The 15,598-nt window shown below is 40.2% G+C and overlaps 1 protein-coding gene across 1 annotated transcript; it reads right to left on the bottom strand.

The window, feature by feature from the left end:
* Positions 1 to 489: 489 nt before the first annotated feature.
* Positions 490 to 15,598, bottom strand: ndfip2 (Nedd4 family interacting protein 2). Its single transcript, XM_077551026.1, has 8 exons — positions 15,229 to 15,598; positions 10,804 to 11,005; positions 10,548 to 10,678; positions 10,361 to 10,448; positions 4,332 to 4,456; positions 4,199 to 4,265; positions 3,977 to 4,084; positions 490 to 2,027 (listed from the first exon to the last, which is right to left on the bottom strand). The coding sequence occupies exons 1-7, from the start codon at positions 15,253 to 15,255 to the stop codon at positions 3,981 to 3,983; spliced, it is 744 nt and encodes a 247-aa protein (XP_077407152.1). The 5' UTR covers positions 15,256 to 15,598; the 3' UTR covers positions 490 to 2,027; positions 3,977 to 3,980.

Here is a 15,598-nt window from a genome sequence, read left to right as displayed (position 1 = left end):
ATGTACGAATCGTAATGTTAAGTCAATTAGATGCCAATATATAATTTTCCCCATTTCACCCAAAGCTAAAGAAGTACAGTTTAAAAAATATATCCCTGTTAGGAATTTTTTCATTCTAAATTTAACATCAAGGACAACAAATGTACTTTTTGCACCAGTAACACAGAAACAGAAGAACACTTTTTTTTTTACAAAGCTTTTTTGGGGCAGCTTCTGTGTATGGGCTGTTTCTAATGATTTGGGCACTGTGTCTTTAACTTACACTGATGTAAAATTTGGAGTAATAATGGACAATAAGGTAAAACAATTCCATACATAATCTCGTACCTCATTCTGTGTATACCAGGAAATCCCAGATGAAAACACATCACAGAATATGTTCCCATTATGAATGTAAGCCTTTAGATGTTTTTTGTGCTATAAAGAATAGACTAACATTTGACAAAAAATGATCAACATCCATAATGGTAGAGAAATACACAGTCTGGGTAGATTTTCTAACTTTATTGGCATTTTCAAATACATCAATTAATTCCAGTTACAATAAATGACTAGTTAAATTTACCAAAGCAACAACAAAATAGCTCATTTTATTTCATTTGTTCTTTGTACTGGTTCATGGCTTTGTAAATAAACTGTGGACTCCTGATATCCCTGCTAATCATTCAAGCACGTAAATCATGCAGCAAATTTGGATATCGCTGGAAAAGGCTGAGGGGATTAAGAAAGAGTTTGGCAATACTTAAGCAGTCACAGTTCAGATGACAAAAGAAAACATACGTCAGTGTGAAAAGTAAAAAGTGCAAAAGAAAAATGGGGGGGAAAAACAGCAGTATTTCACATGATTACGAATTCAAGTTGAAACACATGGAAAGCAGTGTATTTTTTTTTTTGTTTTACTGCTCCACCACCACCACATCAAGTTAAGCAGACTCAAATTATACTGTACAGAAGTTCAAAGTGCAAATATGAGTTGGTATTAAGCTGGTATTTACATTTGTTTATTTTGTCCAGTCAGGCTCAGCTCTCATCACATGCTCTGATTGCACTGAACAATGGCATCTCTGCTTTTGTTTGTTTGTTCATTTTCTCGTACAAACTAGCAAATATTAGATGTTCATGTGATTTGGGGTGCTCCCATCGCCATTTAACACTTCCATGAAAACAAAGGACGGACATTATTAAACCAGAGAAACATCCGTGTTAAATGCATGGCCAGTCACATTATTAGTCATATTGCCAACCTTTTGCATCAATCATTAGCATAACTTCTTAATTCACAACTATTACTGTCGCTAACTCAAAATAACTACATTGCATAGGACTTATAAAACTTTCTTGCTTTCTGGGCCATGTCAAACATGTCCTCCTCGAGCACAATATGGCTCAGAAGCCCCAGAAACTGCTGGATGATCAGCCGTGAGAAAACTCACGACCACAGCTGATGGACAGACCTTTTTCTTACTATATCAGAAACGACAGCGGTTAGAGTAGCCCTCCTCCAGTATAATTGTCTGGCTGGTGCTGCATAGGTCAGGAATTAAATCCTGAAATTCATCCTGTTGACCATTTGGCTCAGACATCTTGTTGTAGTAAGAGTAAAAAAATTAGGTTCCAATTGAACTGCCTGCTGGCAAAATTTGGATGAATTTTTAGCCCTCCGTGGTGAGCCATCACAAGATATGTAACCTGGTCCTACATGCACATGAATGAATTGCCTAAAATTTATCAAAATGAAAGTGACTAAGGTGTCGAGGATGTAGGCAGTCCCACTTGAGGTGAACGTGCCACATCCTGGATGGAGTAAGACTTAATCAGAATAGTTTATTGGCTGACAACTTAATTGGCACAACTCAACATCTACAACTATTTGCTATGCATTCAACTAAAACTTTCTCCCTACATTTACTTTGCTGCCTTCTTCCTCTTCACTGCAGCGATGGCCTGGCAGGTCATTCGAGGGTGGGAGTGGGTGGGTGGTGGTTGTAGGACGTCTCAATGGAACGGAATAGCGATGGGGCGGGACCCTGCAGTGAATCACAAAATAGTTCAGGACCCACAGCGGCAGTTAAGGTCTCCATACGCCAACCTGACACCAGCCAGAAGTGACCATGCGCTGATTCGCTAGCTAACAGCCAATCAGAGTGATCAAATGTCATGACTTACTTTCCAAAGCTGATTTAACATGTTGAATCCGCCGGAAACCCCCCCAAGACGCTCTCCAACGGCTCTGACGTTACGGCTATAAACGTCAAAAATTTATTTGAACTATTTCTATTAGTTAAACATTTTTTAGTTTTTCAGATGACTTTTTATTAGTTTACAAAAACAAATCTCCTGTTGCCTACACGGTCCCTCCAGACTATCGGTTATTCTCATCTGCTACAACAGACCAAACGCTGCAGGGACATTGGTTGAATAGGCAGGTAAACTAATTTTCTGTGCCTGCTACTAATCTAGACTTGGTTACAACCTTGTTCTCGTCATCTATAGGCTACACCAGATTAGGTTAGGTTCCATCAATGGGAGTCATTTGTCAACACTCATTTACCCTCAGGTAAATTTATTTAGGTTGTAATACTTGTTTAAATTTTTTATTTTTTTTAAACACTCTAAAAAGAGAATTGTTGAACCAATTTAAGATTAAAAAAAGAACTGTTACCCCACTTAATAAAATTGCTTCAAGTGGTAACACAATATTGAATTAAGTTAATCCAAAGTGAATATATTAAGTTTAATTAATTATGAGTTCATTAAAACTAATGTATTCACTTTGGATTAACCTAATTCAACAGTTGAAGCAATTTTATTAAGTTGCGCAAGTTAAGTTGGGTTGAAAACAAGTGGATGAAAATAAAGTGCAGAAAATTGACACTACGTCAAAATGCTTATCTTAGTCTATGCTACGAGCTGCAAAAAAAAAAAAAAAAAAAAAGGATAGCTATAGTTTGGACACACACAATATACAGTAATATCTGGACTATAAGCCGCACCTGACTATAAACCGCAGGTGTTTGATTGTACCGCACAAGGTTTCCACTACTTTCTTTTCCATACTGAGGGTGCAAATTGTTTCGCTCTCATTCTGTCTTTCCTACTGTATTTGGGCTCACTTGGTTTTTGTTTTGCTTTGCCTGACACTCTTGCACTTCCTTTATAGTGCGCCCCCTTGTGATCTGATGGATAAGCCGCACCTTTGTATTAGCCGCAGGGTCGAATTAAAGTGAAAAAAGTAGCAGCTTATAGTAGAAATTACTGTATCTATGGCTGTAGTCATGTATGTCGTTTTAATAAAGGCATTGTAGTTACACATGATTTCAGTGTTTCCTTCTTTCTTTAGGGGACTAGAATAGTTGTACAGTGAATGTGGTGTTTTTAGATGTCAGTATCAAGCAGAATACATCCACATTTAATTGTTAACTTTCCGGGTGGCAAGAATAATTGGATTGTATAGGATTGGTATTGGCCGATCCTTGAGGCAGCAGTATTGGTGTCGGTCACCAAAATAACTAATTTCATAAGAAATTACATTGGCATTACACCAAAGGTAACACCTATAGTTAATGGTAGAACGCTTAAAATAGCATGATAAGGGCTCTTTAAATGCACAGACTTGACCGAGGACATAATCAGGAATGCCTGCGTTTGCAGTGCTCATTTCATATCTGGTACGTTATCTTGGCCATTTGGCAACAAAACAAACGAGCAAATTAGTTGGCTACATTACTCACCCTGTCATAAAAGTATAGTTAGCTGTGACAATGTAGTTCTATCTGTCGACGCCTCGCCCACGCATCAGACATTTCTGTTTTCTGTTTGTCTTTGACTTAGCAAAGCTTTCACTCATGATGCTGTACTATCTGTACATCGCAACACATCACATCGATTCAATAAAACAGACATAAGCACAGTTGCAGGTTGTCCTTAAATAATTTTTTTTGTCATACAATTCCCCCCCAACCCCCTTTTCTTTTACCTTCTTAATACAGGAAGAAGAGGCGTGTTCTGTGTGAGGAGGCCATGTTCTCTGTCATGTTGCGAACCTTTAGATAGTTGACAAAACCTCTGAAGAACAGCAAGAGACCTGCAAAAGAAGAAGGCAATAAGGTTGCCATCAAACCTTTCAAATAAATATGGGTGGAAGGAAGTGGTTGGTTTTGGTTAGACAAAATAGATGGAATAACCAGCTAGAACTTACCAAGCAACAGGAAGATCCACCACAGCCAGTATTGACCATTGAAGTAGCCAGTGAAGTAGTCCGAGAACTAGAAAAGAAAATGTCATTATATTTATGTATACCAAGTCAAGTTGTGGGTAACTTCATCACATACCCTGACAATGAGAATCCATTTAATGAGCGAGAGACCAAAGCCACAAATGGCGCCATAGCGTCCTGCAATGGTGTTGGTCAAACAGAAGGACAGACAGAAGCCAATCCAGTTGAACAGGAAGGCCACTAGAGGGAGACAAAAATAAAGGTTGAGGGGTGTTGGGCAAAAACCTGAAAACCAACATCCATTAACTTGACTTGTGCTTTGACATTATTATTATTTTTACCAATACAAATAAAACAACCTTAACCATTTAAAGTGCTCTTAAATCATCAAAAATTAGGCCTTAAATGGCTTGAGTAGCTTTAACCTTGTCTATTTTGGCCTCCAACGATCATAAAACAAAACAAAAAACTGTTAATGTGACAAAAGGTGCGGTCTGCTTGCAAGTTCCCGACGTTCTGAAAGTACCCTGAATGCTTGTGCAGCAAGCATGTGACATGTACAGTATGTGCTTCTGCCTTCCTTGACCATGCTTTAAGCTGTTTAACGACACCCCAGTAGGAGTTTACTGTAACACTAAAACAGCAAAAATTACACATATTGTATATTCAAATCAAAACAACCTTTGCTTTAAAAACATTAACAGCGCCAATGCTAAAGTTATGCAAAATCCCACTGGCATTCTAATGGAAAACTAGCAACTTCCGGAAGTGATATTCTTTCAAATGACGAATATCCACTCACAAACGCAGTCAAATTAACAAATTACTACAAGCAGGTAACATAATAATGCTCAAAATATAAACAATATTCTAATAAGTGAAAAATTGTTATATTAGATCTCACTCTCAACACTCTTACTTTTATCGTGTCACACGCATGACCAGCACCACACTGCCACTAAGAGGCCAACACGCGCACAGCCAGTATTTATTTTTATTTCTCGCTATTATTATTTTATCCACCCATCCATTTTCTGCTTCTCCTTACTAGGGTCACGGGTATGCTGGAACCTATCCCAGCTGTCTTCGGGCAATAGGCGGTGTACACTGGGAACGTCAGGTAATTGCAGGGTACACTTAGATCCTACGCTCTCTCAGAGGAAACACCATACTGACAACCACAGCTAGTGGTGCTCTACCCTAGCTTTTACACTGTTAGCTATAATGCTACCAACTAAAAAAAAGTTGTTCGTACCAAGCATAGGATTTAGTTGCTCTCTTTTTTGAGGAGGTATAGCATAACCATATTTACTGATGTAAAGTGGTCTAAAAGTTTTGATTAATTGCCCAAGCTCTGACAGAAACTGTTGAAAAACTCACAAGTTCAATGAAGGCAAGAAATGTGAAGCTGCTACCTAGTAAGGCAGGGGTACGGAACCCTGGTCCTTGAGAGCCACTGTCCTGCCTGTTTTCGATGTCTTCCTCCTCCAACATAGCTGACGCAAACGATCAGCTCATCAGCAAGCTCATCAGCAAGCTCTGTAGAAGCCCGATAATGATCCTGGTCATCAGATCAGGCGTGTTGATGGACGGAGACATAGAAAACAGGCAGACCAGTGGGGCTCTCGAGGACTAGGGTGCCCTAACCCTGCAATAAGGGGGTCCTGTGTTAAAATATAACTAGACATTAAAGATGCTTTTCACTAAAATAGCTTTGATTTCAATATGATACAAATATTTCCAGTTCTTTATAATCTATAACATGTTTTGAAACTCTGTATTTTTATTTTGGGAGAAAAAATATTGTTGCAATTAGGAGGTTTGTTTAAAATATTTAAATTATTCCCTAACAGTTGATGACTTGAAAATTATGCTGTGTGTCGTTTGCATTAACTCTTCTTCTTCTTTTCGGCTTGTACCATTAGAGGTCACCACAGTGTGTCATCCTTTTCCATCGAAGTCTATCGTCTGCATCTTCCTCTCTAACACCAACTGCCCTCACTACACCCATCTACCTTCTCTTAGGTCTTCCTCTTTCCACCTCCTTAAATTTGCAACTATTCGGGGGAACAAGCGAGGGGTGGGTGGGGATTATGTGGGGGTCTGAAAATGGAATTTGCGTAATAATTTGCAACATGGTGTAAGAATACATTGATACTGTACATCTGTACTCATAAAAATACTCGAATACTATACACTCAACTTTATTTGTATAGCACTTTCACAACAGCCTGGCATATACCTTCTAGATAAAGCCATGTCAGAACATGGACGATCACACTTTTACGTGACTACAAATTATACTCTGCAAAATGAATGATGAACTCCGCTCGGGCTGTGAAGGACGCTGCCGCCCCATGAATTTCAGTTGCTGGTACCGCCGGGCAAGCAATGAGTTTTGCGAGCCCGGTCCACCCATCCAATTACGCATGCACAGTCATGAGTAGGGATGTAACGATAACCATAAATCACAATACAATATTATCACGATATATCAAAAAGCTCACAATACTGTAAAAAAAACTGAGAATATTGTAAAAAAAAAAAAAAAAGAGACGAAAATTAATCACAATATGTTTTTGTACATATCAGTGGCAAAGAGCTAAGCTAGGTCAGTCTATTTGTTTATTTTGTGTCTCATAAATACAATGCTAATTAGCTGAGGTAATAATTATACATACAGGTACAGGTAGCGTTAAACTGAATTCACATAAATGACCTACAATCACTAACACGATTGAGGCACTTACTTTCTAATGCATGCACACATTGTGAATTGTCAATTTGTGGAGGAACTCAAACCTGTTACGTTCTCCTTCATCTGGCCATTAGCCTGGATCGTGCACATAGGTAGCCAAAACATGCCTAATTAAAATTAAAGGTAGTTCTGTTAATATGTGGTGATGATTTTGTGCTGGACCACCAAAGCGCATCCCCACCCCATCGCCCCGGATTTTGGGGTGACGTTGCCAAAAAGAGGAAATATTCTGCTACAAAACAAACAGCCGTTAGTGGTGGTGAATATCAGATTTGCTTCTACCCGCTTCTGAGCACTGAAGGAGAGCGATTGTTTGGGTTGAAGAGCAACGCAGAGTTGGCCTGCTTGCTGTTGGATGGGTAAGTGTCAAACACAGAATGTTAGCCTTCTAATTTAGTGACACGCTAGGTTGCAATCTTGAACAAGGTTCAAACTTTGCTTATATCATTGTATTTAAATCGGGCAATAGGTGAAGCTAAGTAAATAGGAAAATGTTCTCCGGCAGGGTTTTTTTTTTCCCTGTAGATACCAGGCGCGAGGCCATGATAAGCTGCGGAGGCGAGCTACTATCCATTGCATATGCATATTCGGCTGTGTGAACCCCTCGCTCCTGATTGCTGCACTGGTTCCTCGGATGTCTCCACTCCCCTCGTGTGTTGGATTCCTGTGTCTTGTCTGCATCTGCAAATTTGACTTTGCGAACCCCTGCGCCTGATTGGTGGATTGGTTTTGGACTCATTCCTGGTTGGCTGCTTTTCTCGTTTATAAACTGCACTTGGGCACTCACCTGCAAACCATATCCACATGTTTTGAGGTTGTCTTAACCATATATATGTTTGATATGTCTGGTTAAAAATCAATAAAGAAAGTTGGAATAAAATTCTACTGCACTAATAAATGAACCACCAGAGGGTGCTGGAACTGCACAAATGGAAATCAACATGGCTTGTGCTGCTATTAATATGGTGACATGGCAACAACACATTTGTAGCACTTAATATCGAGGTATTGTAGTTATCGTTACATCCCAAGACGTGAGTCATGGTTCTTTGATAGGCTGGAACTGTTGATAATTATTGTTCATATTCTGTCCGTGCTTTGCATTTTAGCATTTAATGTGCTCATAGCAGCTTTTGCTAATTGTGATAAGCACATATTTTGATCTATGTCGCTTATAAAAGACGTTTGGCAGACAGAAAAAAAAAATTGGCACGTTGAACTAATATGGACTTGCTTGTGTTGTGCAGTTGAAACTTTGTTCAAGTCAGTTTTGTTGTATTTTGTTTGTCTCTACGATTTTGGTCATGTTAAAAATGCACACTTGCAGTTCCGTACAGCAGTCACTCATTAGCAGTCACATTACACCTACGTGAAGTAGGGCTGGGTATTGCCAACACCCTCACAATACGATACAGGGGTGACTATAGGACACGAATCGCAATACATATGTATTCCAATACATGATCTTCAAGGCGATACATATCCCAATATTTGACATTAATTTACTTGCATGTTTAGTGTAACGGTCATATGTATGCCTAAATTATATGTTTATTATGCTGGATGGCAAACATTTTTTGTTAGCAGCTTTTCTGGTTAACCACCAAGCGGCATGCACTGCAGAGCAAGGAGCAGCTTTCAGACACCCAGGGAAAATTTATGAATAGGTATGAGCCGATATGAGTAAAAATATCAAAGTATTAAAATTACAGCTCTAAAATGTGGTTATTTGAAATATTTGGGGAAATAATAACAGCATTTTAATGTAACACATTCTTTTAAACAAAATACAGAAAACAAATAAAAGCATGTACCATGTTAAGTTTATAAGTAAATAAATGTTTATTCTTCCTCTAAATTAATTTTTCTTAGCAAAAGACAGTATCCAATCACTGATGGGCTATTTTTAAAACAGACTTCACAAGTACATTTTTTTTTTAAATACAGTGGTACCTTGGCTCACGAACTTAATTGGTTCCCACAGAGAGTATGTGAGCCGAAAAGTTCGTCTTCCAAACAAGTATTTCCCATAGGAAACCATTGAAATGAGAATAATCCGTTCCCAGGTCCCCATAAAACACAATTTTCTACTAAAAAAGCCTTAAAACTACACAAAATATACCTTATTTTATGTATAATAAATGTGCTATTGTATTGTAATTAAAGAAATACACTGTACTGTATAATAAAGTGTTTTTATTTGCAAAACTTGCCTTTGTGATGGTACAGTAGTTGAAGGCTTGATGGAATGGAGTGGGAGGAGGAGGGAGGGAGGGAGTTACTGTTTGGAAGGGGAGTCCTCCGGTGTGGCTTCTCTTCTTTGCTTCTTAGGAGACTCCTCCTTGTTGCTAACTAAAAACCTCTTAATTGACATCTGTTGCTTTCTGAGTTGTAAGGTCTTACGAAACTGAGGCATCACATTATCATTCATCATGTTGATGATTCTCATAGCCACAGTCTTTTCTGAATGGTACTGTTCGACAAAATCCTGCACATCACTCCACTTTGCTAACATGGTCTTGATGCTCTCACTTGATGCTGACAAACGCGCAACTCGTTCGTGTTTGTCGATGATCTCCTTCTGCTCGACCGTAATTTTCTTCAATGTCTTCTTAGGCTTAACACTAGCCTTTTGTGGGGTCTTTTTCAGTCCCATGGTAGCAAAAGTACACCAAAATGATCCAAAATGTCTACCGAACACAAACCACGTCCGCACTCAAACAAAGGGGGCGACGAACTGGGACGCCGTGAGCGTGCGTCAGCTTCTCGTGATTTCTCGTGTCGCGAGATTTGGTTCGTCCGCCGAAAACTAGTTCCTCAGCCGAGACAAAATGCTCGCGAATTTAATGTTCGTGAGGCGAAAAGTTCGTGAGCTGAAGCGTTCGTGAGCCGAGGTACCACTGTAAGTAGGCTGCAATAAGTGCTTTAAGAAAATTGATATATGGATGGATGGATGGACAGTGCAAAACAACCAAAGCACTCATGTCGTTTCCGCTGCGCTCATGCGACACGTGGACTAAATGAATGCAATTGACTTCAAAGACTGCTTAAGTACAAAGCAAGCCCGCCCCCCGCACCTGCTGCTCGTGCATGAGTGAAACTTGAGAGGCTGCTGTTCCTGCGCAAGCAACCTTGCTTTAACTGCCTATTTAAAGTTAAAGAGTAATATCGATTCTGACGCCTGTGTATTAATACGTGTATTGTAATGAGGCCCGCAACGATGTATGGCCGTATAAATTTTTTGAGCACACCCCTAACGTGAAGTGTGTTCAGGGCCCCCTTATTATTGACTTTGTTCTGTATTGTTTTATAAAACAGATCACTAAGAGAATTATCATTTGTACTGGAATGCTCAAGTTAAAACCCAGCTCGAGTGTTTTACTTACTGAAAAAGGCCAGCATGAAGATTCCATCATTCCCAACCCGCAGTTGGTCAGCATCGCTGAAATCATCTCTCGGAAGAAATTCGTCCTCCTGATGGATATACATGCACAGATAATCATGAGGAAAAACTAGTAACAAATGTAAAGAGACATTCGTGGAACGAAAAACAAGCAGTAAAATGATTCGCACCCGTGAAGTCACCTCCATAGTGGAAGCTGCCATGGTGGCGGCTTTTGCTTTTTCCGCTTCATCATATGTGGGCAATGAAGTGGCCACACTATAAGGTGGTGGCACTGGGAAATCACTTTGGAAACTGGTTTCTGTTGTAAATATGTTGAGAGGAGTGATTAATTTACACAGGCCATATTGGGGTGACACTAACATAGAAAACAGCACTAAGTGTAAAAGAGATTACAACAGCAAAACACAATCGTTAGATACAAACCAGGCACAGCTGCAGTTGCACCCAGGTCAATACAGGCGTAAGGGGGAGGAGGTGCTTCTGCACCCCCAGCCTCGGCAGGCGGAGGGTCAGGTAGCACGCTGTTCTGTGTCTGGCTTTGGTCCTGTGACGTTCCAGGCTGGCGTGTGGCACAAGGCTGCTGCTCACCGCCGGAGGCCTCAGGTGTGTCATCCTCGTTATGCAGCTGAAAGAGAAGACAAGACAGAACCCTGAAAACATCATTTGAGCCTGGCACAATCTTAGGCCCTGACAGTTTTTTTCAAACAGGAGATATTTTTCTGCGTTTTGCCCTCATCCGCAAAACCCAGGGATTTTTTTTCATTAAAAACAAAGGTCTTTAAAAGTTCCGACCAAAGTGGAGATTTGCGGATTTCTCCAGATTGTGTTTGCATGTGGACAGTCAAAAACGGAGATTTACGTCATTGCTCTACCCACTTTACTCACACACATACTATTTGTTTCGTTCACACAAATCCAAGAATAAAAAAAACGACTCTCCCAATTCCGCTCCTGCTACCGTTATCCACTGCCAGGCAATATTTGCTTCTTACAGCCTTCGTATTTGTGGTAGGATAGCCTGCGTTCTCTTCCCCCCCACATGAGGAAACTCAACTTGTGAGACGCTTATCAGAGAAAGACTGATTTTTATTTTATTTTTTAAATTGGGGGGGGGGGGGGGGGTTCAGAGCTGATACCAATTACGAGTAATGGAGGATGATAACCAATATTCTTTTTCACTTAAAGGAAAAATATTGGTGTCACACAATTTTTTTTTTTATGTGTTGAGGAAGGTTTTACGACCTGGAGGAAGATTGCAGGGGTTTTAGAACCAAGGGGGACATCTTTAAAGAGTGACTAAGAAGTGGCACTATGTCTTTAGTCTACGTTGGCTCCAGAGGGACGCCAAACATTTGTGCGCCAATGTTTTGAGCAGCAGTGGAAGGAGAAGACCTTAAGGAAAGTGGATCCCTGCGATCTTCCCCCAGGTCCTAAAACCTTCTCTACATAAAAGCTTGCTTTTAGTTATTGTGCGTTTAATTAGTTAAATAAAGTTGTTTTTAAAAAAAATTGGCATGTAATTCTCATTCTGTAATTATCTTATCAACGGTGGAGCATTTTTACAATCCGCCATGTCATCAAGATGCTGTACGAGCACCACGACTCCGTCCGGCTGGACATTGAGTATGCCAACGACACTGCTCTCCACTCGGCATCCCATCACCTGGATGGCAACGATGTTGACTTTGTGGACCATTTTGAGCACCTGGGGTCGGTTGTCGACAAGGATAGTGGCTGCACAACAGACATCGCCCGCCGTATCAGCAAAGCGGCCGGCATCATGAAAAGCCTCCATAACCACCTTTGGATCCACCAAGATTCGCATCTATCAGGCAGCTGTTCTTTCTGTGCTGCTTTACAGTGCCGAGACTAAGGCTGAACGATTATGAAAAATCTAATTGCGATTTTTTTCCCCAAAAATTGGGATTGCGATATCATATGCGATTATTTTTTTTCAAGGTCCTTTTCAATGAATTTATAGTTATATAGTTATAGTTACAATTTACCACTTCAACATATCCAACTTTTCATGTTGCATGAAACATGGCATGTAAACATTGCACTTTTTAAACATTTAACAAACAATATACATATTTAAAAAAATAAATAAAACTTATCAATCTCCAGTTAGTAAACACACACATGCTAAAGTGTAGGCAAAGTAAAAATAAACCTGCTTATATGATGCAACATTTTCCAATTTGATTTGAAAAACCACAAGCATTCTGTAGCAATCGTTGTGGGTGGGTCGTGGGTTGCGTAGTTTCCCATGGGCTGGACGGTCCATGAACGCAACACAAGACTTTTGTTGTGGTAAGCTAAGCGCTTTTGGAGCTGTTGTGTTCTGGCGTGGTTACGGCCGACAGTAACTTGCAAATTGTCATTAAAGTGTTGTTGTTTGTTTGCTGCTTGGCCTGATTAGTTCACCAACCCTGCAAGTACATTAAGAGGCTGCAGCGGCAGCTCCTAAATGACGGTAATGTCGAGCAATGATCATTTTGTCCGTCCTAATTTTCATTCATTAAATCGGACAACACAATGGCCACATACAGACCTTTTTAGCCTCAAAATATAGGACAACTCAAATTTATCAGCCGCTGCCGCACACTTGCGTGTACACTCAGTTTAAAAAACGCGCGACACTCCGGCAGCCGAAAACTCACAACGGTTAAGTGTTATTTTAAAAACCAAGATCAAACAGATTAAACATGTGAGACACTCGTTTCAAGGTCTCATGAGACCCCCCCAAAAATGCCGCCAGACTTTAGTTACAGCGGTGACGTTCATGCTCCCCCTACCTCTTTCTCTCCTTCCGCTACGTTTCAATGGGCATTGAAATCGCAGCCTTTCACGATAACGTAAACGCATTTTGTCAAACGCAAATGCAATTAATCGTTCAGCCGTAGCAGAGACCTCGGCACCAACAGTGCCTCCGCCGTATCGAAGGAGTCCGCTGGTTTTATTACATCACGGACCAGGAGATCAGAGAACGCACCAACACCACCCCAGTGTCACGATTGGTCTCACAGTGCCGACTGTCCTGGCTCGGTCACCTTTGTCCGATACCAATCAGACGTTACCCAACAGGACCTGTGCCGGTTGGACATGAATCTAGAGGTGCTGGCGAGGGATAGAGCAGACTGGAGAGCATGTCTTTACTTTAATGGTGGTTGTTTATTGGTGGCTGGAACAGATTAATTGCATTTTTTTTTCTGTTTCAGTGCGAAATTTGTTCTGATATACAAGTAATTTGAGTTACAAAACAAACTAAACTTGTAAGTCAATCGACTACTGTAAATGTAAAGCAATATCCTGAGTTACTTTCTTTTTCAACTTGATTAAACTTAAACAATCTTACCCCATTTACAGTTAAATGTTTTGCTGGTTGCAAATCCCACAGGAAAGCAGAACTCTTAACAACACCAGACTCCAGTGATGGGGATGCTACCAAGCAACTTTTAGAAGCCACAATGAAAAGAGTGGACATTAAAATCAATTATATATGGCAGCTGGTCAAAGCACACGTTACATAACAAATCCTCGTAGCTTCATCACGAGCCTCCTTTTGGGCCCAAACATGTGGCTCTGCCTTTGACAACAGCACTTAAGTGATAACTATTTTTGCTAAGATATTCAATTACGCAATAAATGCCATTTCTCTCTCTCTCTCTCTCTCTCTCTCTCAACACTAAGTCACTAATTTGTACCCAATTCAACTAAATTTAGAGCACTTTAATGGGATACTTGACTCATTGAGCCACCTTCAACAGAAGATATCTTGTCTATAAGTACTGTGATAACTTCATTATTTATCATGAACAATTATTGCTTTTAAAAACTAATGTTTTCACTTGCTGTCGACTAAAGATGACATCACCTGTGTTGAGGAAACAGGTAAAAACGGCTAATCATGGCCCAGTTTGCTGAACAAACCCAGAAAAACAAGTAAGCCACGATTGGTCGTTTTCCTCAAATATAAGCATAAAATACTATTTACATTGTGTCAATGAAGAAGGCTGAGCAGGATTACAGAGGATTTACAATATTTTTATACTATCTTGAAGGGCGGTACCATACAGTTTTCCAGTAAACAGTTCAACCGGAGTTGACCGGACATGAGATGAAACTCAAGGACATCATTCAAACCCAAAGCCCATTTGAGGAATAGAGGTTATTCAGTCATGAAATTGCGATAACACTCACAAGGATACATCCGCAGAACAAAGCTCTACTGAGGAAATGAGGAAATTAAAACAGTTATGACTAAATCTGGGCAGAAGATACACTTCACCACCAAAACAAAACAAACACCAGATGAGGTAATACAGATGTTGTTGTTAAACAGCAGGGCCTCACTTAACCGCGAGAACGTGCAACTGTAACTAATCTCACCCTCTTCAACCTGGCGAAGGTCGACAGTGTAGGACATGGGCATGACCCAGTACTAGTAGTATACTAGTCATCCGCTGAAACAGGTACTGGTTTACCATCGCAACTCTAATCCGGACGCCGTCCAGGCCAATGAAGACGCAGGCCCAACCCTAACTGGGTGAACACAATTTCAACACCAGCAACATCAACAACAATAAACAGCAGAGCATTGAATTACTTGGCTCTTTACCGAGCCAGTTATCTAATGTTAGCCTAGCATACGCGGAAGTATTCGCCTACAGGTTTGTTTAACATAAACAGGCGTAAGGGATTTGGATAAACCTTCCATTCAAACAACGTCAAACCAGAGCGGACAACGTAGCGATCAAAATATTATGCCTTGTAATTAAATGGTAGAAAATGGTGGCAGGGCCCTAGGTAGGCCAAATAGCATAACACTAAACACTCACTACTTACCACTTGATATCGACTTGTTGGATCCATTCTGACGAGATTCAACTGGCGAACTAGCCAGTCAAAAAATAACAGATTTTTTTCCTGTTTACGAAATACCTTGTCTAACACCTAAAATTATTCTAAACTTGACAGCGTAAGAAATGGCCGCAGCTCACAGAACACTCGCTCCGTTGTTGTTAGAAAAAAAATCCCTGTCGATCGTGTGAAGTTCCTCTCAACGTCTAGAATTTCCGCCATAACATTTCTAAATTCAGAGATAACGTGATGCAAATTTCCTCAGGCAATTTTAAAAACGTAAATTAAGCATTCATATATATGCATATTAAAACGTGAGTAAAGGCATATTCCACATTTTCCTTGTGTGGAAAAT

The sequence above is a fragment of the Vanacampus margaritifer genome, chromosome 1 (assembly GCF_051991255.1).
Source record: "Vanacampus margaritifer isolate UIUO_Vmar chromosome 1, RoL_Vmar_1.0, whole genome shotgun sequence".
Classification (NCBI taxonomy): domain Eukaryota; kingdom Metazoa; phylum Chordata; class Actinopteri; order Syngnathiformes; family Syngnathidae; genus Vanacampus; species Vanacampus margaritifer.
The sequence above is the reverse complement of the archived record's forward strand: the minus strand, read 5'-3'. Positions and strand labels throughout refer to the sequence as shown.

Coding starts and splice junctions, on each gene's coding strand:
- ndfip2 (XM_077551026.1), bottom strand. CDS start 15,255: ATGGATCCAACAAGTCGATATCAAGTG. Junction 10,449..10,547: donor CTATGGAGGTGACTTCACGG/GTGCGAATCATT, acceptor TATATCCATCAG/GAGGACGAATTTCTTCCGAG. Junction 4,085..4,198: donor GTGGATCTTCCTGTTGCTTG/GTAAGTTCTAGC, acceptor CTTCTTTTGCAG/GTCTCTTGCTGTTCTTCAGA.